General features: G+C 48.5%; 1 protein-coding gene across 2 annotated transcripts; it reads right to left on the bottom strand.

Moving 5' to 3' along the window:
* Positions 1-19,146: 19,146 nt before the first annotated feature.
* Positions 19,147-22,407, bottom strand: LOC123061346 (calcineurin B-like protein 9). Of its 2 annotated transcripts, XM_044484422.1 has the most exons (9): positions 22,195-22,407; positions 21,827-22,103; positions 21,626-21,708; positions 20,795-20,854; positions 20,534-20,642; positions 20,393-20,445; positions 20,209-20,289; positions 19,974-20,086; positions 19,147-19,812 (listed from the first exon to the last, which is right to left on the bottom strand). In XM_044484422.1, the coding sequence occupies exons 1-9, from the start codon at positions 22,402-22,404 to the stop codon at positions 19,758-19,760; spliced, it is 1,041 nt and encodes a 346-aa protein (XP_044340357.1). In that variant the 5' UTR covers positions 22,405-22,407; the 3' UTR covers positions 19,147-19,757. The 2 variants fall into 2 exon arrangements, with proteins under 2 accessions (XP_044340357.1, XP_044340358.1); XM_044484423.1 differs by lacking the exon at positions 19,974-20,086.
* Between the last annotated feature and the right edge of the window lie 2,116 nt (positions 22,408-24,523).

Genomic DNA, 24,523 nt, shown 5'->3' with positions numbered 1-24,523 from the left:
GATGCGGATATTCAAGATCTCCTACCATTGTAACCGACTTTATGTAACCCTAACCCTATCAGGTGTCTATATAAACCAGAGGGTTGTAGTCCGTAGGACAGAATCAACTCCATACACAACAATCATACCATAGGCTAGCTTCTAGGGTTTAGCCTCCTTGATCTCGTGGTAGATCTACTCTTGTACTACCCATATCATCAATATTAATCAAGCAGGAGTAGGGTATTACCTCCATCGAGAGGGCCCGAACCTGGGTAAAACAAAGTGTCCCCTGTCTCCTGTTACCATCCGGCCTAGACACACAGTTCGGGACCCCCTACCCGAGATCCGCCGGTTTTGACACCGACATTGGTGCTTTCATTGAGAGTTCCTCTGTGTCGTCGCCTTTAGGCCCGATGGCTCCTTTGATCATCAACAACGATGTAGTCCAGGGTGAGACTTTTCTCCCCGGACAGATCTTTGTCTTCGGCGGCTTCGCACTACAGGACAATTCGCTTGGCCACCTTGAGCAGATCGAAAGCTACGCCCCTGGCCATCAGGCCAGGTTTGGAAGCCTTAACTACACGGCTGACATCCGCGGGGACTTGATCTTCGACGGATTCGAGCCACAGCCAAGCGCGCCACACTGTCTCGATGGACATGATATAGCTCTGCCACCGAACAACGCCTTGGAGGCCACACACGCATCGGTTCCGACCATTGGTTCGGAGCCTGCTGCACCGATCGAGGATCAGCGGTTGGACGCTGCCTCAGGGGCTGCAATCTCAGAGGCGATTGAGCCGAACTCCAGCCCCGCACTCCGCATAGCCCGTGACTCCGAGGAGCCAGATTCCTCTCCGAGCTCCGAGCCCTCCGCGCCCCTGCCGATCGAATCCGATTGGGCGCCGATCATGGAGTTCACCGCGGACATCTTTCAGCACTCGCCCTTCGGCGACATCCTGAATTCTCTAAAGTCTCTCTCTTTATCAGGAGAGCCCTGGCCGGACTACGGTCGGCAAGGTTGGGATACGGACGACGAAGAAATTCAAAGCCCACCCACCACCCACTTCGTAGCCACTGTCGACGACTTAACCGACACGCTGGACTTCGACTCTGAAGAGATCGACGGCATGGACGACGATGCAGGAGACGAACAAGAACCAACACCTGTAGGGCGCTGGAAGGCCACCTCGTCATATGACATATATATGGTGGATACTCCAAAAGATGGAGATGGCGATGGAACAGTGGGGGATGATGCCCCCAAGAAACAGCAAAAGCGCCGGCGTCAGCGGCGCCGCTCTAAATCCCGCCAAAGCAAAAACGGTGATTCCGGCATGGGAGATAATACTACCCCGGATAGCGCCGAAGAACACCCACATCAGCAAAATTCGGCATAGGAAGATGGAGAAGCCATCCCTCACGAGAGAGCGGCAAACCGAGAGGTCGAGGATGATAACTATACGCCTCCCTCCGAAGACGAGGCAAGCCTCGATGACGACGAATTCATCATACCATCAGACCCCGCTGAACAAGAGCGTTTTAAACGCAGGCTTTTAGCCACGGCAAGCAGCCTAAAGAAAAAGCGGCAACAGCTTAGAGCTGCCCAAGAATTGCTAGCAGACAGATGGACTGAAGACCTTGCGGCTGAGGAGTATGAACTCGAACGCCCCTCCAAGAGTTACCCAAAGCGCAGGCCGCTACCCCGATCAGAGGAGGAAGCACCTACATTACCAGCGCATGACATGGCAGACCGGCCACCTCGCGGCCGCGATAGAGAGGCCTGGCGGCCCTCCACCCAAGCCATGCCCCGACGCCGCTCAACTAAGGCACGGGAAAATGCGCCCGACCTGCGAGACATACTGGAGGATAAGGCAAGACAAACAAGATCGATCTACGGATCGCGCAGGCGCCCTACGGCACGTGACAATGATCTTCACTCCGGATACAACAAATCCGGCCGGGCCGAACACAACAGACATAGCTCTTCCGAGCTGCGTCGTGATATAGCCCAGTATAGAGGCGCCGCACACCCGCTATGCTTCACGAATGAAGTAATGGATCATAAAATCCCAGAGGGTTTCAAACCCATAAACATCGAGTCATACGATGGCACAATAGACCCGGCGGTATGGATCGAGGATTATCTCCTTCACATCCACATGGCACGCGGCGATGATCTACACGCCATAAAATACCTCCCGCTCAAACTTAAAGGACCGGCCCGGCATTGGCTTAACAGCTTGCCAGCAGACTCAATCGGCTCTTGGGAGGACCTGGAAGCCGCATTCCTCGACAACTTCCAGGGCACTTACGTGCGACCGCCGGATGCCGATGACTTAAGCCACATAATTCAGCAGCCAAAAGATTCGGCCAGACAATTCTAGACACGGTTCCTAACAAAGAAAAACCAGATAGTCGATTGTCCGGACGCAGAGGCCCTAGCAGCCTTCAAGCATAACATCCGCGACGAGTGGCTTGCCCGGCACCTGGGACAGGAAAAGCCGAAATCTATGGCAGCCCTCATGACACTCATGACCCGCTTTTGCGCGGAGGACGACATCTGGCTAGCTCGCAGTAACAACTTATCAAAGAACCCTGGTAATTCGGATACCAAGGACAAAAATGGCAGGACACGTCGGAATAAGCAAAAATGCCGCGTTAACAGCGACAACAATGAAGACACTGCAGTCAATGCCGGATTCAAAGGCTATAAATCCGGTCAGCAGAAAAAGCCATTCAGAAAGAATACTCAGGGCCCGTCCAGTTTGGACCGAATACTCGATCGCTTGTGCCAGATACATGGCACCCCCGAAAGGCCAGCCAATCACACTAACAGGGATTGTGGGGTGTTCCAGCAGGCAGGCAAGTTAAGGGCCGAAAACAGAGACAAGGGGCTGCACAGCGACAACGAGGAGCCCAAGCCGCCGAACAACAATGGACAGAAGGGCTTTCCCCCACAAGTGCGGACGGTGAACATGATATACGCAACCCACATTCCCAAGCGGGAGCGGAAGCGTGCGCTACGGGACGTATACGCGATGGAGCCCGTCGCCCCAAAGTTCAACCCATGGTCCTCCTGCCCGATCACTTTCGATCGAAGGCACCATCCCACTAGTATCCGTCATGGCGGCTTTGCCGCATTGGTTCTCGACCCAATCATCGACGGATTTCACCTCACAAGAGTCCTCATGGACGGCGGCAGTAGCCTGAACCTGCTTTATCAGGATACAGTGCGGAAAATGGGCATAGATCCCTCAAAGATTAATCCCACAAGAACAACCTTTAAAGGCGTCATACCAGGTGTAGAAGCCAACTGTACAGGCTCAGTAACACTTGACGTGGTCTTCGGATCCCCGGACAATTTCCGAAGCGAAGAGTTAATCTTCGATATAGTCCCGTTTCACAGTGGCTATCACGCCCTGCTCGGACGAACCGCATTCGCAAAGTTCAATGCGGTACCACACTACTCATATCTCAAGCTCAAGATGTCATGCCCTCAAGGAGTAATTACGGTCAACGGAAACACCGAACGCTCCCTCCGTACAGAGGAGCATACGGCGGCTCTCGCAGCGGAGGTACAAAGTAGCCTTCTCAGGAAATTCTCCAGTAAGGCCATTAAGAAGCCAGACACTGCCAAGCGCGCCCGGAGTAACCCACAACAGGACCGCCTGGCACACTCTGAGCAAGCGTAGCAATGCGGCCCCAACCCCAGCTCTCGCGGCATAGCGAAACTAGTACCTCGCGTACATAACTACGCCCTTGAAGTACCATGGGCACAGGGGAAGGGGCACAATAACGGCACGCCCAAAATACGGCTTAAAACGTACCAGGGGCTGCCGGATTCTTTTTTTAATTTTTTACTTTCAGGACTCCATACTTCGGACGACCTGTTCGGCAATTCGACTGCCGCACAAACGATGCAAGATCCAGGGAGGCAGACAAGCCATGCCGCATTATGGAACTCCCAGGTGGTCTCTGTTACGAGAGGTATACCTGTTTTAAATACAATTCCGCGGCCTGCCCCTGTAAGGACATACTGAATAGTCCAATATCTTTTGCTTACCGCACTATTTGTATCGTTCGGCTTTGATAAATAGCCTTTCTATATACAATGCATAGCTTTTTGTCTATTTTTGCATTATAATCCCCTTTATATATGTTCATTAATAACATGTTGCACCCGTACACTGTGGTATGGCAAATACGCCAGGGGCTTATGTACCCTTTAATATGGTGTGAGAAGTCCGTACACTTTCACAAGTGCGGCACCCCGAACTTATAGCACTATATGCATCGGCTCCGAATCATGATTTGGGTCAATAGTTGGGTTTGCCGGGCTCCTATGTTTTGGTGCCTTACGTTCCGCTCTATCGGCTAAGGTAGCACTAGGAGAACCACTGCGATTGTGCCCTGGTTGAGCTGGGTTAAGCATCTCAGTGGAGAAAGCTAAAACTGACTGTCATGATGAGGCGAGAGACCGGTTGCTGTTCGAGAGGTTTTTTGAGTCCCTAAAGACTTATGCCGCTTCGAGCGAGGAGCTGGATGACCCCAGCCAAGGCGTGGATAGCGCCCCGAACTCGGTCTTCCGAACTAGGGGCTTCACCGAAATTTAAAATTATAAAGTTCTATGGCTAAGTGAGAGTGTTCAAGCATTATAGTCCGATTGCCTGGTTCGCCGTGCTGAGCGCCTCCCTCGAAGGACCCAACCATGGGAAAAAGAGCGCTCAGGTTTATCACCGAACACCCCAGCACTAGCGGCATGGGGGCAGAAGCCGACGACTGGCCGTCTCTCAATTTTTGATAAACGGCCGCACAGAAAATAATATTTTAAATTCAATAAGCATTGCTTAGCGCATATGAACAAGTTTTCAGCGCACAGGATAAACACGAGCGAGTTCATTCAAAAATTACATCCTTGGTACACTCATCCGCTACAAGGCGGGCACCCGCAAGAACATCCTTATAGTAGTTCTCGGGCTTGCGACGCTCCTTCCCCGGCGGCGGCCCGTCCCTCACAAGCTTCTCACCGTCCAGCTTACCCCAGTGCACCTTAGCACGGGCAAGGGCCCGGCGGGCACCTTCGATGCAGATGGAGCGCTTGATGACCTCGAGCCTTGGACAGGCCTCCACCAGCCGCCGCACCAGCCCGAAGTAGCTCCCAGGCAGGGCCTCTCCGGGCCACAGCCGAACTATGAAGCCCTTCATGGCCTGTTCGGCCGCCTTGTGGAGCTCGACCAGCTGTTTCAGCTGGTCGCTCAAGGGCACAGGGTGTCCGGCCTCAGCATACTGAGACCAGAACACCTTCTTCGTCGAGCTGCCCTCTTCAGCTCGGTAGAATGCGGCGGCGGCGGATACGCTGCGGGAAAGATCTGCGAATGCCCCTGGAGAGCTCCGGATTCGGGTAAGTAACAAGTAGTTTACTTTTATATTTCTGCTTTGCATAAAGAATGCCTTACCCGCTGCTATCTTTTTCACCTCCTCCAACTCTTGGAGGGCCTTTTGGGCTTCGGCCTTGGCAGACTTGGCAGTCTCAAGGGCCGTCGCGAGCTCGGACGCTTGGGTCTTTGACTCAAGCTCCAAACTCTCATGTTTTTTCATGAGAGCCTGAAGCTCTTGCTGCACCTCGCCGACCTGAGCCCCAAGTTTCTCTCGCTCGGTGCGCTCCGCGGCCGTTTTCTTTTCAGCCTCAGATAGCGCCTGCTTGAGGGTCGCCACCTCAGTCGTGGCCCCTACGATAAGCAGTGCAATCCTGTTATTTTTTGCAATCACGCCTCTCTATAGGCACCCTTTTCAGTAAGGTATTTCTTACCTTCTTTCTCCTCGAGCTGCCGCTTGGCAAGGCCGAGCTCTTGCTTGGTCCGTCCGAGGTCCTATTTCAGGACACCCACCTCCGCAGTCAGTGCGGCGGTGGATAGCAGCGAAGTCTGCATACACATATTGACTCTTTTTGTTAGACTCCTGCGAAATTTACTAGATCCTCTAGCTTTTCTTCCCAAACGCCAAACAAAGCATCAGGGGCTACTATCTATGCGGTAATATTTTTACATATTTTTTACTTACCTCGAAGCCTGTTAGGAGGCTAGCGCAAGCTTCACCCAGTCTGCTCTTGGCGGACTGAACCTTCTGGATCACCGTACTCATAATAGTACGGTGTTCCTCGTCGATGGAGGTGCCTTCAAGCACCTCCAGCAGATTGTCCGGCACCTCCGGTTGGACGGAGGCTGCCGGCTCAGAAGGTTTGCTCCTCTTTGGAGGAGTTCGCCTACCGCGGTCCGGAATCGTTGAAGATTCCGGCACGGTGTCTGGCTCAAAGCCGGACTTGGAGCCCTTAGGGGTCTGGTCCACTTTACTCCTGGAGTCCGGGAGGTCGCCTTGCGGCTCCTCCAGGACCACTTCCTCCTGCCCTGGAGCTCGTTGCGACGCCACTTCGGCGTCATCTGCAGCGCGGGGGGAGACAACGGGCGGAACTGAGTTCATGTCCGAAGAATCCAGGGAGCCGCTCGACGACTCGTTGAGTTCGGCCCGGGGCGGGCTGCATGATCATATTCGACATTAGGGAAAGCTGTGCAACAAAAGGAATATCATGAATTACTCTGGTATCCGAACACTTACAATTTCGCCGGACGCTTGGCTCTGTCCGGGCACTCCTCTTCATGCTCGTCGGCGTCGGGGGCGTAGTCCAGCGGAGGGGTTTTCCTCTTCTTGGACCCCTCGGCCTTCCCCCCTGGGGCGGCCTTCCTTTTCTTTCCTCCCCCCGCTGGGGGGGGAGAGCTTTCTTCTTCCTCCTCCACGTTTTCACGGGAGGAGGGCGCCTCGGACTCGTCGGATGATGAGTCCGACAACACCACGTTGCGGGTACTCCTTCCAGTCCCCGTGGTCTTCTTCTTCTTGGCCTTCTTCTCCGGCACCACATAAGGCGCCGGAGCCAGCAGCTTCACTAGTAGAGCTGGGGCTGGGTCTTCGGGCAACGGAGCCGGACAGTTAATCAGTTCGGCTATCGCCCGCCAAGCCTGTCAAAGGTAAAGGAGTTTAGATCCTGCATAGAGTCAAACTATGAAAAAAGCTGAACATCATGTAAAAGGTGAAGATAGCTTACCTCGCTAGCGTGATGCTGCGAGCTGTATCCGCGGTCCTTGGAAGCGGATGTGGGAGCCGTGGCACCTTTGATTAGCACCTTCCAGACGTCTTCATACGTCGTGTCGAAGAGCCTGTTAAGGGTTCGGTGCTGTGCCAGGTCGAACTCCCACGGAGTAAAGTCCCGTTGTTGACATGGGAGGATTCGGCGAACGAGCATGACCTGGACTACATTTACAAGCCTGATTGGCTTGTTTACCAGGGACTGGATGCATGTCTTCAGTCCGGTCACCTCTTCCTCGTTACCCCATGATAGGCCCGTCTCTTTCCAGGACATAAGCAGCGTGGGGGGTCCGGATCAGAACTCGGGGGCTGCGGTCCATTTCGGATCGCGTGGCTCGGTGATGTAAAACCACCCGGCTTGCCACCCCTTTAGGGTCTCTACAAAGGAGCCCTCGAACCATAGGACGTTGGCAATCTTGCCCGCCATGGCACCTCCGCACTCCGCCTGGCTGCCGCTCACCACCTTGGGCTTGACGTTGAAAGTCTTGAGCCAGAGGCCGAAATGGGGGCGGACGTGGAGGAAGGCCTCGCACACGATGATAAACGCCGAGATGTTGAGGATGAAGTTCGGGGCCAGATCGTGGAAATCCAGGCCGTAGTAGAACATGAGCCCCCGGACGAAGGGGTGAAGTGGAAAACCCAGTCCGCGGAGGAAGTGGGGAAGGAATACTACCCTCTCATGGGGCCTTGGGGTGGGGAGAAGTTGCCCCTCCTCAGGAAGCCAGTGCGCGATGTCTTTGGACAAGTATCTGGCCTTCCTAAGCTGTTTGACATCGCCCTCCGTGACGGAGGAGACCTTCCACTTGCCTCCCGCTCCGGACATCGCTGGAGAAGGTTGAGATGGGAAGTGCGGGCTTGGGCGCTGGAGCTCGAGTGCGCAGGAGATGGATAGGCAAAGGAGGAAGAAGGCATAGGTAAAAAGGTGGATCATTATCCCCTTATATGGGCAGACGCGGTTGTGCGTCCCCACCTGCCTAATAAAACTCGCTTGCCTCCCAAGCGCCATGGTAAACGGCGCGGTTAGGGTTACCCACGTCCGTATTGATGAGAATCCCGTAAAAAAAGCACACGATCTCTGCTTTGACAAGATGTGCCAAGGAACCCGCCTCGCAAAACATGCTGAGGTGGAAAAGTAAAAACGATTCGAGTAAAGGACTTGGCCGTAGTGTGATAGTGCACTGCGGAATGCGTCAGCAGATTTGATTTGTGTTAATATTATTCTCTCTATGGCAATATGTGGAAGCTTATTTTGCAGAAACGGACACTATTCTTGGTGTTTACAATCTTCTATGAAGGACTTGGAGGAGGAACCCGCCTTGCAATGCCGAAGACAATTTGCACGCCGGACTTGTCGTCATTGAAGCCTGGTTCAGGGGCTACTGAGGGAGTCCTGGATTAGGGGGTGTTCGGGTAGCCGGACTATACCTTCAGCCGGACTCCTGGACTATGAAGATACAAGATTGAAGACTTCATCCCGTGTCCGGATGGGACTTTCCTTGGCGTGGAAGGCAAGCTTGGCGATGCGGATATTCAAGATCTCCTACCATTGTAACCGACTTTATGTAACCCTAACCCTATCCGGTGTCTATATAAACCGGAGGGTTGTAGTCCGTAGGACAGAATCAACTCCATACACAACAATCATACCATAGGCTAGCTTCTAGGGTTTAACCTCCTTGATCTCGTGGTAGATCTACTCTTGTACTACCCATATCATCAATATTAATCAAGCAGGAGTAGGGTATTACCTCCATCGAGAGGGCCCGAACCTGGGTAAAACAAAGTGTCCCCTGTCTCCTGTTACCATCCGGCCTAGACACACAGTTCGGGACCCCCTACCCGAGATCCGCCGGTTTTGACACCGACATGATCCATGTATGAAAACGAAGTATGGACTTTGACAGACTTGCCCGATGATCGGCAAGCCATAGAGAATAAATGGATCTTTAAGAAGAAGACAGGCGCGGATGGTAATGTGACCATCTATAAGGCTCGGCTTGTCGCTAAGGGTTATCGACAAGTTCAAGGGGTTGACTATGATGAGACCTTCTCACCCGTAGCGAAGCTGAAGTCCATCCGAATCATGTTAGAAATTGCCGCATTCTATGATTATGAGATATGGCAAATGGACGTCAAAACGACATTCCTTAATGGTTTCCTTAAGGAAGAATTGTATATGATGCAGCCAGAAGGTTTTGTCGATTCTAAGAATGCTGACAAGGTATGAAAGCTCCAGTGCTCAATCTATGGGCTGGTGCAAGCATCTCGGAGCTGGAACATTCGCTTTGATGAGATGATCAAAGTGTTTGGGTTTACACAGACTTATGGAGAAGCCCGTGTTTACGAGAAAGTGAGTGGGAGCTCTGTAGCTTTTCTCATATTATATGTGGATGGCATACTATTGATGGGAAATGATATAGAATTCTTGGAAAGCTTAAAGGCCTACTTGAATAAGTGTTTTTGAATGAAGGACCTTGGAGAAGCTGCTTACATATTAGGCATCAAGATATATAGAGATAGATCGAGACGCCTCATTGGTCTTTCGCAAAGCACATACCTTGACAAGATATTGAAGAATTTCAATGTAGATCAGTCCAAGAAGGGGTTCTTGCCTGTATTGCAAGGTGTGAGATTGAGCACGGCTCAATGCCCGACCTCGGCAGAAGATAGAGAAAAGATGAGTGTCATCCCCTATTCGATCCTCCAAAAATCCTTAACATCTTATTGCTCTGCAAATACTTGTTTGCTTGCATTCTGGGTGCTTCCCATATGTCTGGCAATATTCATTAGTCTCCTTTGACACCGTCATTTAATCCTATTGATTCAACATGAGTGCGAATGCACGCAATCATCGGTTTACCCTTTTAAATTATCTTTTCGGCTCAAATTTCATCTTGAACATGAGCTAGTTCTCAACCAAACTATTATCCGTCGATTTTACCCCTAAGGCTATTCAACTTATCCATCCCTAATGAGAACATTGCTTCTGATCCCTTGATTTGAAAATCATAATTCTTTTGCATTTGAGCTCTGGATTAGTCAGTTGTTTCTATAATCCAATGCCTTTGCATTGTTACTTCCTCTTATTGAGTACCGATACTCACATCAGATTCCTGGTGGTCCGCGAGACCAATTGCTTGGTTATTATCCGACAGTGTCCTTCATATCCAATAACCTTGAGAGTTTCTCCCTGATACATAATGCCTTTGGTAAATTGTGTCTTCTGCCTTTGTCAAGTTATATCCTATGCTTTTGTCAACCATATGCTCTGCTTCGATCATGTGTTAATTGATCCTAAAGTTCATGATATATGTTCTAAGATGCCCCGATGGGTTGAACCTATCCTTTTTCTAATCTGTGTGAACCCGGAAACTACTACGGGTCATACTCTACTTTGTTATGTCAGATAAGACTTCAACACTACAACTTCGTCGAAGGCGAGAAGTGAATGAAAGGTTATGCATTAGAGAAGTGGGAGTCGACCTTGAACTTTGTGTTCATGCCCATGGACATGATGTAGATCCTATCATGGAAACTTCTTGTAATAATAACTCTTTCCTTGATAAATATCATCTAGAATCTGTGAATTGATCCTTTGCAACCGTGGTTCCGACCATGATTGTTCTGCTTTGACTCTATTTCTCGGACAAGTTAAAGTACTTGCCTTCTGCAGATCAGTACGCCTTCCCAACCTCTATTTTGTTCTACCTTCGAGTATTACCCCATGGTATCTCGAGGATATCAACCCATTGCACTTCATTTTATGAATTTCTGATGAAGTAGTACCTTTCCCCATCATAGTCACTCCACGGGTTCTGGGTTGTCGTCAACCGAGATCACCGATTTGCGAATCGAATCAGCACTGAGATTCAGTACTCTCAGTACTTTGTTGTTGAGAAGTTTAATACTCCATCACGTCACTCCTAGCCTGATCGGCTACATCATTATCGTGCTAATTTAACTATGCTACCTGGTCCTTAATCACGGAGCACAACTTTTGATGATGAGCTAAGCTGACGTCAATTTCCTCGTCTTATCGTTCCACCTTGAACAACAAGCGTGATTCCGAGTTGGTGTCCTACCTGTGGTTCAAATAATCTTTTGCTGCATCAGTCCTTTTACTTGTTGTAGTGGATGTTCGATTACTTCTTCCTAGAGCCTCTCGACAAAATTTGTCGTGATCATTATCAACATTTTGACTCCTTCCAGGTTTCAAATTGAATTCATGATGAGAAATACCATCCTTGCCCTCGATGAATTTTATTATCATCGACCACTTTATTGCCTTCCCACCAACACAAGCTTGTTCGTGTTTGGTGTTATACCTTCAGTTCCTTGCTATCCAGCAATTGGTTTTCTTTACCTTGGAACATTACCATCTATTATGTCATCAATGTTGTGAGAATTTCACCACCTCTTAAGAATTCGTGATACAGTGATGCTTCTCGCCATCACCATTCTTTACTTGGTCCCCGTGTTGAGTGAACTCCATTGTGCAAATTTAATATCTCTAGCAACCCTATTGCTTCAGAGTTATTGGACAATAATTCCAAGTTGGTGTGTTGGTTTCCCAATCGCCATTCCGACGTTGGTCGTGCAACCCAACCCATATTTCGGGTGCACCTTTCAACCAATGTTTAATTGTGTATGGTTCCCTCCAGCATACATCATTAAGTCATTTGATCTGACTAATGTTGTCTCCTTGTTCACATAATTGTGGAAATCCATCTTTTGGAAATCTCATTGAATTGTCGCTGAGTTCATCAGCCACCTCCTCATTCTCTCCTTGATTTAATGACGAACTCTTGTTTTGGAACTCGCTTCCATAGTTCAATTCCCGAGAATCTTACAATGTCATCTCGGCAATTTGTGTTGCACCTTTCTTCTCAGGCATCCTGAGTCTGAGTTATCCTGACACCAATCAGATCTGAATCTCGGTCAGATATGATGGTTGGAGCTTATTTCCAAGAGTTATAACAATGGTGTTTATGTGACCTGGTAAGGTGATGTCATGCCTAGCACACCTGGCCGGAGGTCCTATTGTTATAGATTCCTTTTTAGCAATGTTAACCATTCTTCCATGAGGAAATTGAAAGACTTATTCTATAAGATGTTCCTGATGAAACCATTGAGTATCCAGAGTCCGGCCTTTGCTTGAAAACCATGTCAATGCTATCTCGAAGCATGTCTGTGGTACTCTGATCTTCAATAAGAACATTCGAAGCACAATGCTAAAATTCTTTATCAATTATCCAACCACCGTTGTATGGGTAATGTCATGAAATTCCTCTCCCATTACCTAAATGGTTTTCTACTTTCTATCCTGTCATGGATATCATGCTCCGTTTGTCCTTGGGAAGGATATACCCCCGAAATATGTGTGTATACACATTTTCATTTCCATTGTTCTGTTTAAACTTGATAATCGCATTTTCCTTTCCATTGTCTTGTTTAACCTTTCTTGTAATATGACTTAACTGAGCAGTGATACTTCCCTGCTTATTAAACACCTCGTTGTACAACTCTGTCAGTAAGACCCTGTTACTTTTGTTGATGACATTCCGGTAACCACCGATGGACGAGAACTTTGCCTACTGGTCCGCCTCGTTTCTACGAGCAGGAAAATGGTTCTCTTCGTCCCTCGCCCTTGGTACCAACGATGCTGCCAACATAACTGACTGGTTATTCTCTGACGTGCCTTGCTTACATGATCGTGCAAGACGTCACCCCTCTTCCTACTTTTTACCCACATGGTGGGCCCATAACCCACAGGTCCACTGGATCGAAACCTGACTCTTCTGTACACCCCTGTTCGCAAGGTTGTTCCTCGTGCGTGGCCTCCTATGTAATTCATGGACCACCTTCCCAGTGATCTATTCTGGTATCAGACACAATACTTATTCTCGTTGCTCTGTACCCCTTTCACACTTTGTTTCAGGCAACGACCGATTGCCTATACACTTGAAAATTCTTGTTGCACCTTCTTACCTTACTCTCGATTTGTTTTATTTGTTCAACTCGAGAGAAACTCACGTGTTCATTCATGGGATAACCCCCAGATGATTACCCCTATAGCATTCTAACGTTGTCATGTTGCCCCTTACTTATTATTAAGTACAATGGAGTTCCCGAAGAAAGGATGATGACTTCATCATGATGACCTGAAGCCGAGGTATGAAGACATCAATGTTATGGATCGAACACTTAGAGAAGAGAAACCAAGACCGAGAAGACTCGTTAGAATTTCGTAACCAAATCTTTTCCCCATTAGTCCCCCTCTTGAATCTCGGGACGAGATTTCTTGTAGTGGAGGAGAATTGTGACGCCCGGATAATTAAGCTACATTGATCCCCCGCTAATGATGCCACGTCACCTCAGTTACTGTGGATAAACTCTCATCAGTTCGAAACCCAGTTCAAACTTCAAATTTAAAACAAAAGCAAACAATAAAAGTTTTCAAATAATAAAACTAAAATGTTCGGAGTGAACCAAATATTGCATAGGTAAATTTGGTGGAGAAACCACACTTCTATAAAAGTGTAAAATACTCTAGAATATTTTAAACAGTAGCAAAAACAAGTAGTTGAATGCATTTTACATTAAATAAAATATTAAACTATTTTATCTAGTTGCCCAAACTTATGTGGCGGTAGCCTATTTATTAACACTAAAGTAGGGACTACTTTTATAGTTTATAAAACTAAAGTAAAAGAGGAACTTAAATTAAAATAGAAAAGAAAATAAAGAAAAAGGAAAAGAACAAAAATAGAAAACAAAACTAACTGGAAAAAAATTGAAAAGGAAACGCCACCCCCTGGGCCAACCAACCCAACAGGCCGGCCCAGCCCAACTTGCCCCTCTCCTTCCTCCTCTTTTCATAGAGGGGAGGTGGATGCCGGGCGGCTGCCCGTGGCCGCGATAACCACGTGTCGGCCATCCGTCGCGCCTCCATCGACCTACAAAGCGTCGCCCCGCACCCTAAAACCCTAGCCTCGCCACTTCCCCCTCGCGCCCCCCTACGCCCTCTCTCTCTTGTTCCCGAGCTCGTCTGCCCGCGGCAGTCGCCATCTCATCGTTGTTACCGCGGCCACCGGCCACCCCGAGCGCTGCCTGGAAGTCCAGGAGGTCCGTCGTGGCCTTCTCTCCCCGCCTCCACCACCGGATCGAGGCTGGGGCGCCGCGAAGCTGCTACCCGCGCCCGTTCCCCTTCGCCGGCTTTTGCCTCGGCCGCCGCATCGATCTGCCGTCTACGACCGTCCCCGGCACCCCCGAGCCTTCCCTACAACGCTGTGAGTGGCTGTCGCCTCTCCCCTCTCTTCCCTGCCCCTCTCCGCGCGCGTAGCTCGCTCCCTACGCCGTTTCCGCCATGGCCGAAGCTCCTCGTCTCCGCCACACTAGCTGTCATCGCTGTCGTCGGTTTCGTGCTCGGCCGAGCACGGGAACGTGCTCAGGCCATCACGCCGAAGCCGCCCGTGCCCTCCACTCATCCTCCTGGCCCCCTTTCACTGGATCCGATCGCGCCCGTACTCCGACGACCGCCACGGAGCTCGCCGTCGCCGATTTAGGCCGTCTCCGGCCACGCAGATGCTACCATCGGGCGCGGCTTTGCGCCCCTGTTCAAACGAGCCAAACCCCGGGCCCGGAGACCCCCTGTCGATGTTTTCTGGCGGATGCCAAGCCACGCCGCCGTAGAAGTGGCTCGCCGGAGCTCCCTCCGGTGCCGCCGCTGACGTGGCCGGTCACTGGGGCCCACCTGGGTCACTGCCAGTGGGTCCCCTGGCCCCAGTTGACTGGGTTGACCCAGTCAACTGAGCTGACTGGGCAGCCTCCAGCCACTGACATGCGGGCCCTACTGCATATTAAGTTAACTAAAACATAATTATAATTAAAACTTAATTAGTTTAGTCAATTACCTATGACAGGTGGGGTCTAGTAGCTAATTAGCCTAGATTAGTTTGTTTAATCCACTGTTAGACTAACATAATCTAACATGTGGGTCCCACTGGACCCATAGGTCAGGTTTGACTCTAATTGACCGCACTGTTGACCGTTGACGTCACACATACGTCATGCTGACATCATTCCAAACTATTCTGGATAATGTTGATTTAATTAATTAAATAAATCCTAAAATGATTTAAATCTTTTAAAATTAATATAAAATAAACCGTAGCTCGGATGGAAAAACTTTGTACATAAAAGTTGCTCAGAACGACGAGACAAATTCGGATACGCAACCCGTTCGTCCGCCACGCATCCCTAGCATAGCAAACAGTAACTTTCCCCCTCCGGTTCATCTGTCCGAAAACGCGAAACACCGGGAATACTTTCCCGGATGTTTTCCCCCTTCACCGGTACCACCTCGTACCGCGTTAGGGCACCCCTAGCACTGATACTTGTCATGTCATGCATCGTTATGCATCTGTTTGCATTGTATTCATTGTTTCTTCCCCCTCTTCTCTCCGGTAGACTACGAGACCGACGCCGCTGCTGGTGCCCCATCCGACTGCGTCACCGACGACCCCTCCTTGTCTGAGCAACCAGGCAAGCCCCCTCCCCCCCTTGATCACCAGATATCGCCTACTCTTCTCTATACTGCTTGCATTAGAGTAGTGTAGCACGTTACTGCTTCCGTTAATCCTATCCTGATGCATAGCCTGTCCTTGCTGCTACTGTTGTTACCTTTACCTGCAATCCTAATGCTTAGTATAGGATGCTAGTTTATCATCAGTGGCCCTACATTCTTGTCCGTCTGCCATGCTATACTACCGGGCCGTGATCACTCGGGAAGTGATCACGGGTATATACTTATACATATATACATGCTATACAGGTGGTGACTAAAGTCGGGTCGGCTCGTAGGAGTACCCGCGAGTGATTCCGATGTTGGGGGCTGAAGGGGCAGGTGGCTCCATCCTGGTAGAGGTGGGCCTGAGTTCCCGAAGGCCCCCGACTGTTACTTTGTGGCGGAGCGACAGGGCAGGTTGAGGCCACCTAGGAGAGAGGTGGGCCTGGCCCTGGTCGGCGTCCGTGGTTATTTCAAAATAACATGCTTAACGAGATCTTGGTATTTGATCTGAGTCTGGCTACTGGCCTATACGCACTAACCATCTACGCGGGGACAGTTATGGGCACTCGACGTCGTGGTATCAGCCGAAGCCTTCGTGACGTCAGCGACTGAGCGGCACGTGCCGGGTTGGACCGCGTAACGCAACTTCCTTTGTAATGGAGATTGTTAGGTCTGCTCTCCGGCCGCGTTCGCAATGTGCAGGTGTGCAAAGGGCGATGGGCCCAGACCCCTGCGCCATAGGATTTAGACTGGCGTGCTGACCTCTCTGTTGTGCCTAGGTAGGGCTGCGACGTGCTGATCTTCCGAGGCCAGGCATGACCCAGGAAAGTGTGTCCGGCCAAATGGGATCGAGCGTGTTGGGAAATGTGGTGCACCCCTGCAGGGAAGTTGATCTATTCGAATAGTCGTGTCCCTCGGTAAAAGGACGACCCGAGGTTGTACCTTGACCTTATGACAACTAGAACCGGATACTTAATAAAAGACACCCTTCCAAGTGCCAGATACAACCGGTGATCGCTCTCTCACAGGGCGACGAGGGGAGGATCATCGGTTAGGATTATGCTACGCGATGATACTTGGTGAACTTACCATCTACTCTCTTCTCCCGCTGCAAGATGAAGGTTACCAGAAGCGTAGTCTTCGAAAGGACTAGCTATCCCCCTCTTATTCCGGCATTCTGTAGTTCAGTCCACATATGATACCCTTATTCCATTTGATACCAATGCATACATATGTAGTGTAGCTCCTTGCTTGCGAGTACTTTGGATGAGTACTCACGGTTGCTTTGCTCCTTCCTTTCCCCTTTTCTATACCCGATTGCTGCGACCAGACGTTGGAGCCCAGGAGCCAGACGCCACCTTCGACGACTACTACTACTACTCGGGAGGTGCCTACTACTACGTGCAGCCCGCTGACGACAACCAGGAGTAGTTTAGGAGGATCCCAGGCAGGAGGCCTGCGCCTCTTTCGACATGTATCCCAATTTGTGCTAGCCTTCTTAAGGCAAATTTGTTTAACTTATGTCTATACTCAGATATTGTTGCTTCCGCTGACTCGTCTATGATCGAGCTCTTGTATTCGAGCCATCGAGGCCCCTGGCTTGTAATATGATGCTTGTATGGCTTATTTTTATTTGTAGAGTTGTGTTGTGATATCTTCCCGTGAGTCCCTGATCTTGATCGTACACGTTTGCATGTATGATTAGTGTACGGTCAAATCGGGGACGTCACATTGCCCCATGTGATTGACCAAAATCGGTTATGTGGGCAGTCTGGACTCTTGATGGCATGGAATCGGGGAGATGGCGAGTGTACCTACGACACTGCTCAACAACATGTGTTAGGTGGGCATGGTTCTAATTGTGTCGCTAGGTCTACCAGAAATGTGCGTCTGAATGACTGTGCGATATTGGATCGACAAGTGGTGGCAGAACAAGGTGACATCATCTAGGAGGTGCTTTTCTATGTACATATTTGAACTTCTATTCTTTTATTAATAATGTACACCGTACAACCGATTGTTCTATGGGTTTTGCTTCAAAACAAAGGAGATGCTTTTCTAGTGCATGGGCACGAGTTCCAGGGCTGAAAACCCATGATCTATCAGGTCCGACTTTCATTGGTTCAACCTGTCGTTCACGAGGCGCTCCCTTGTTGAAGGTATTGCCTGGAGTTTACTAGACTCTTCTCCGAGGTGAAAACCAATGGTCTGGCCTCGATGATCGGATCCAGCGACGACAGGGTCCGTGCCTTGTTTCATTTATGGAGGCGCCGTTGTTGAAGCATCTATCTTGGTACCTTGGGTTGCCATCATTAATGGTTGTTGATGTTGTTTGTTGCCGCTGTCGTGTTGATCTTTTTTTTCTTTGTTTTGTAATAATTTAGCTATGTGCATCCTCGATGTTTTGGGTAGCTCTTGAGTCATTTTGGTGTAGAGGCCATAATATCTTTTTGATATTATTATTATTATTCCTTTGTCAAAAAACTTCATGAAAGTGAACTTCAACAGTGCCGCTAGAAGCCAAGAGGACAGCTCATCATAATATCTATCAGGTTCCATCCACCTACGCGTGTTGTATCCCCCAGATTTCCTTGTTTCTAGTTTCTAGTATATGATGCGACTATTCTGGGTTGATCAAGTTTGTTTTGACACTATAATAGAAATAATGCATAATGAATAATCAACCTGTGATCCTTTTATAAATGGGAATCAAATTTTAATTGGATGGTTAGAAGGTTGGTTGTACGTGCAGCCCACCAGGGATGATTCTTTTCACCATAATGCTGGCATTTGGTGATTGGTGTGAGTTCTCTTTCTGCAGGGAGTGAAGCACTCGATATGATGTGCAATCTGTTATCCCAGTCGAAGAAACTTACTTTACTTCACTTCAACGATTAGCACTAGAAAAATATGATGTGAAACACTTGATATGATGTGCAATCTTATACCAGTCGAAGACATTTTTTAGATGAAGAACTGTCCTTGCATAATCCAAGGAACACCAAAGGCTTGAAATCTTATAAAACAGGACTACTTGCTACTGCCTCCTATGGACTTGGAGCCTTTGGTTACTGGGTGCAACCAATAGGAGATGGTAACTCGGGCTATATTCAACCGGTTCGGATGGCGGTCGCATAACAGGATAGAGGGCTAGAGAGCTTGTCCCTATTATCACCGTATCGGTTGTTTTATTTTTTTAGGCCCTTTATTTTTTCAGATCTTTATGCTATGACTTTGCTCCGTTTGCGAGCTGTAAAACCTTTATGATGATACTTTCTGAATTTTTAATAAAAGGGCTGCATGCATCATCATGATGCAGAGGCCGGGGATATACCTCCATTTCCAAAAAAAAACTTGCTACTGCCTCCGTCCCAAAATAAATGTCGTGGTTTAGTTCAAATTTATCCAAATTTAAACTAAACCCACGACATTTATTTTAGGACGGAGGGAGTACTATATATATGTCCCTACCACGGACTGGATGATTGGTCCATGAAACAACATCAGGTAGATTGTTCAGCAGTATTTTGCTGCTACCGCCAAGCAAAAACATGCGTCTCCGGAAGGTTTCTGACCCAAAAAGAAGAAGAAAAAAACAACAACAACCAAAGCTAATGCATGACATGTTCCTCAAGGAGCAGGTCGATTCAAATGTATAGAATTCATAAGATAGTCTGTTAGGCGGGAAGGCACTTGAAGAAACTAACTGCTGATTCCAGAACTGGCTGGCACTTCCGGAGCCTTGTCTGGATTCCCTTGTACAAGCTCGAGCATATATGTACAGTTGCTCCTGAGCTTTTCAGAGCTTAAGGAGTGATGTATGTACAGCTTTGAAAATACCAGTTTGAGCTCATGACCGTTGCTTCATTTCTAAGTTGCCGTCGTGGTCGTTGGTTCGGCGCCGATTCAGTTCTCTGATGACAGACACAATCAACAGTCACCGATGGTAATTTTCTTCAGTAGGTGGTTATGAGTGTTCTTTTTCTCAGGAAACCCGATATTCAACAAGAGAGCTGACAGACATAATATGCTGCCAACTTGTCGCCGTCATGTAGGAATCTTGCACTATTTAGTCTTCAACTGCCGTGTTGAAGACAAAACTAGGAAAAGATGTTGTGATGTCCCTGAATTATATGACATGGAGAAGAAATCAGTAAAGTAAACAACGACAAATCTATTCTTTGAAGAACAATGACAAGAAATCTCTGGATAGCTATAAACCATGCTGGCTGTAATTTACAAAACAACAATTGCAGTTAATTGGTTGTAGCTTTCAAACTCAAACCTAAGATAGGGTAGGGTCATGTTCTTTAACAGATTAGGGTGGCGCAATACAAATTCCTTCCATTCTTCTTGGCTGATTTTCCCATCCCTATCAGTATCAGCGTCTTCAAACGTCTGAAACGTCAAGTAACACTTACATCTACTGAAATTTTTCTGAAACTGAAACTGAAAACCATGCATCCACACAAGATGATTAAGAAAATTTACCAGAGATGGCCAAGCAAGTTATTGTTTACCTTATCTATGATGGCCTCAAGAAGCTCGTCAGACAATTTCATATCAGATTCATTCAAAATGGCAATAACCATTTGCATAACCTAAAGAAACAGGCATGCCAATGGATCATCTTGCCGAGGATCAGCTTAAAAGGAGAATTACATCCATAATAGATATAAAAATAGAACATGATAATGAACTAACCTCTTCACGCTCAATAAATCCGGTTTGCCTCAAATCATACAGCTTAAATGCAACTGAAAAAGAAAACAGAAAGAGAGCGGCCCCTTTAAATATCTCATCACATTAATATGGGCAGGTGATTTCAGCAGGAACCGTACTTACAATTAATCTTATCCTCCACAGGTGAACATGGATGGAAGACACTGAGAGCATGAATAAACTCATCAAACTCTATTACTCCATTCTTCTTTTCATCAAACAAATCAAAAACCTGGATTACAGAGAACAACTTTAGCCGTGTGTTTTATTTCTAGCAACATGTGATGTGAATAATTCCATAATAACAAGAACAAGAATTCAGAACTTTGTGTAAATAATGAACTTCACAGCATTTAAAGATAGAAAAATGATTCAAACACTCACCCTGTCAATAAAAAGATTCTGCCCGCTAGGAGTCTTGAATAATGCTAGCTGCAGTTCTTCCTAAACAACATTTCAACAGATGAAACAGATAAGAGGAAAAAATCGACAGTTCCAATCACACTAGTATTCGAGAAGATAGGACATTCAAACTTTGTTTATTACTCACGATGTTCTTAAGCCACTAGTATTTTTTATCCCAAGACGTTATATGTGCACACCAGTCAAGTAAATGCAAAATTACGATAGTGTTAGCTTGATAAAAAACTTATATGCACTCAATACTTGACCAATCACCATTATGTTGGATCACTTGGGATGACACAAGAAGGAACATGACAACCACACATACAGAGATGCAGGCTTTAAGGTTGATTGTGCACATGGAAGCCACACAACTTGCTAACCTGGAAAAATTCTATGTGCTGTCAAACCAATTTTATAATACTCCCATGTGCACTGGTCATGTCTGGATACGTTAGCAGTCGGCCCAACACTTCGTGATCAGATGCTAAGTTGCACATCACACTGGTGTCCAAAAAAAAAAAATTTGGTTGCGCATCGCTCTCGTATAACCAGATACTCCTAAACGATCATGTATATCTATCAAAGTGTCACTATACATGCGGCCAGTAAAACCTATTCCTTTCAGGCTGCAGCCTGCAGGCAGAACCCAGTTACCCACGACCACGGGATAGAACACGGCTTGAGGTTTTAAAAACATATAAACTGCTCCCTGCACTGAAAAGAAGAGCGAGAAGCAAGCAATTCATCACTAATTTACTGATCGGAAGAAGCGCCAGATGTAAGAACTGAAGCGGTTTTTGGAGGTACCTTGTGGATGAGCCCGTCGTCGATGATGGAGCAGCTGATCTTCTTGTAGAGCTCGAACAGCGCCTCCACCTCGTTCACCGAGACTTCGTTCAATTTCAAAAGGAAAAGAGAGAGAGGGAGGGAGAACTGGATCAAACGACATTGCAAAGAACGGCAGGTAAGAACTAAGAACCCGGAAGGGGGGAAGAGGGATTTAAGTACAGCAACGGGACTCCTCGGCGAGGCGGGCAAGGTTGCGGAAGTCGAGGGAGGTGCAGCCTGGCCCGACGCGGCGGCGGAACAGGTGATGGCTCTTCTTCTTGGCCGTGAGGAAGGACGAAGCAGAGGATTCTCTGCGCAGGCGCGAGGAGGAGGACGAGGAAGGGCAGATGTCGGCGAGGCAGTCGGCGAGGACGAAAAAGACGGCCTCGGCGACGGCAACGAAGGGCAAGAAGGCGGCGCAGAGCCGCTCCCCCACCGTCAGCGAGCTCCCCGACCTCTGCAGACAAACACGGGAAATCGCAGCTCATAAAAGACATTCGGATTTCGTCCGTCCAAATCAGAAGAAGAAGGCGGGAAGCGCAACGCACCACGTCCCCGGAGCCGGAGGAGAAGCGCGAGTCCATGGCGGCGTACCCCACCACCGCTCCCTCCCCTTGCTCGTTTAACGGCTCGCCCGCGTGACCGGCCGTGTCGTTTTGAGGGCTCGGGCATTGTGCTTGTAGGAGTACTAGGTAGAGTTCAGTGGCAGTGTGACGCCGGCTCGCTTTCAGCTGAGATTTCCTTGCCGTAATGATCATTTCCTTCAGTTTGTGTCATGCTCGGACGCACAAACCACAACCCGCTTTTAGTTTTTCTTTCTTCTTTTCTCTCTTCCCTTTTAGCAGTTTCTTTTCTTCTCTTCTTTGCGTGCTTTATCTGCTTTTGTCGATTTGGGAATATCCTTTTTCTTAACACATGTAGGACGGCCAAAAACATGACGGCGTGCGTGACACAAGGATACCGCAAGTAAAGCAGCTTTCTTAATCTTTTTTTAAGCCTAAGGGCATCTTCAAAGCGGACTCTCAGACCGCCTGTATCCGTCCTGATCAAGCGGTCCAGACGCATTTTGTCATTGCTTCACAGATCGGTCTCAACTCTGTTTTCTCGTAAACCGAAGGCAAATCTATGGGGATGAGGCTTTACAGGAGTCCGGACCGTTGGCACGCGCGCGTCAACACCTCGGTCCCAAACGAAACCCTCTCGCACGCGTCGACCGAGAATGCTGCTCGCGCCACGTCCGGTCTCCGCACTTGTTCAATGCTAGAGCGGCGTGACCGGACGGCTCTCCCCGCATTCAAATAGGTTGCCCGTCTGTCCGCCTGACGGCATTAAAGAAAGCACAACTGCGGAGAAACCCACTCTGGCGTCCGCATTCACACATCCTATCAGTTGGCCTGGCCAGCGCCCGCTATTTATAGATGGCCAAGCCGACACGGTCCGCACCGCACCACACCCCACCTCCGCTCCTGATCTCCTAGTTGCTCCACGTCTACCATGACCTCGAGCTCCAAAGCGTTATGGGACAGCCTCTTCACCGCACAAAAGCAAGAGCTGGCCAACTAGCAGGCTTGTCGTGCCAGTCGAATAGAGGCAAGCTTGCCGGCGAGCTCGCCGGCGGGCAGCGACGCCAACGAGAGGATGGACGAGGCATACGACGACAAGCCGACACCACCGCCCTCGTCGGTCCATGTCGGCATATCATTGGAGCACGCATGAGCGCACTTCAACGTCGTATTGGCAGAAAAGCAGCAGGCTCGCCGATGTCGATGTTCCGACAAGCACAGGAGGACTAAAGATACAACCTTCGGCTCCTCGATGAGCACCGACTCGTGGAGGGACAAATCACCGGGGAGTAGGCGAACGACTGTGCCATCGTGGCCATGGTCGGAGAGGATCCCAGATTCCTAGTTGAGCAACATACGTTGTACTAGTCCATGCGTAGCACCCGCGAGATCCGCCGCAAGCGATGGCTGATACATCCATTTTGCATCATGTTTTCCTACTGATATTTATATTATTTTTGGGTCATTTCACTTTATGATGCAATTCTCATGCCTTTTCTCTCTTGATTTGCAAGCATTGAATGGAGAGGGAGATTACTGGCAGCTGGAGTTCTGAACCTAAAAGAGCTATAATAGAGATAACTATCTACAGAGCTCCAAATGACCTAAAAATTCACGATGAACTTTTATTGAATATATAAAAAATACTAGAGCAAAGAAACACCAAGGGGGGGCACCAGTTGCCCATAAGGCAACAGGGCTTGGTCACCCCCTGGGCGCGCCCTGATGCCTTATGGCCCCTGCTACCTCTTGAGCACTTGCGTTGGTTTTTCCCTGAAGAGGAAAGGGTGATGCAGCAGAGTAGCGTAAGTATTTCCCTCGGTTTTTGAGAACCAAGGTATCAATCCAGTAGGAGGCCACGCACGAGTCCCTCGTACCTACACAAACAAATAAATCCTCGCAACCAACGCGATAAGGGGTTATCAATCCCTACACGGCCACTTATGAGAGTGAGATCTAATAGATATGATAAGATAATATTTTTGGTATTTTTATGATAAAGATGCAAAGTAAAATAAATGGCAAAGGAAATAACTAAGTACTGGAAGATTAATATGATGGAAGATAGACCCCGGGGCCATAGGTTTCACTAGTGGCTTCTCTCGAGAGCATAAGTATTCATGGAGGGTAAACAAATTACTATTGAGCAATTGGCAGAATTGAGCATAGTTATGAGAATATCTAGGTATGATCATGTATATAGGCATCACGTCCGAAACAAGTAGAATTACTCCACAGATCGACCGCTATCCAGCATGCATCTAGAGTATTAAGTTCAAGAGAACAGAGTAACGCTTTAAGCAAGATGACATGA

This window comes from Triticum aestivum, chromosome 3A, assembly GCF_018294505.1.
Source record: "Triticum aestivum cultivar Chinese Spring chromosome 3A, IWGSC CS RefSeq v2.1, whole genome shotgun sequence".
NCBI classification, from domain to species: Eukaryota; Viridiplantae; Streptophyta; class Magnoliopsida; order Poales; family Poaceae; genus Triticum; species Triticum aestivum.
The sequence above is the reverse complement of the archived record's forward strand: the minus strand, read 5'-3'. Positions and strand labels throughout refer to the sequence as shown.

Bases quoted from the DNA above. Each gene is read 5' to 3' on its own strand.
- LOC123061346 (XM_044484422.1), bottom strand. From the start codon at position 22,404: ATGATCATTACGGCAAGGAAATCTCAGCTGAAAGCGAGCCGGCGTCAC. The intron at 20,855-21,625 runs GTACCTCCAAAA...AATGTTGTTTAG, and splicing joins ACGACGGGCTCATCCACAAG to GAAGAACTGCAGCTAGCATT. The intron at 20,290-20,392 runs GTTAGTTCATTA...CTGTTTCTTTAG, and splicing joins GATTTATTGAGCGTGAAGAG to GTTATGCAAATGGTTATTGC.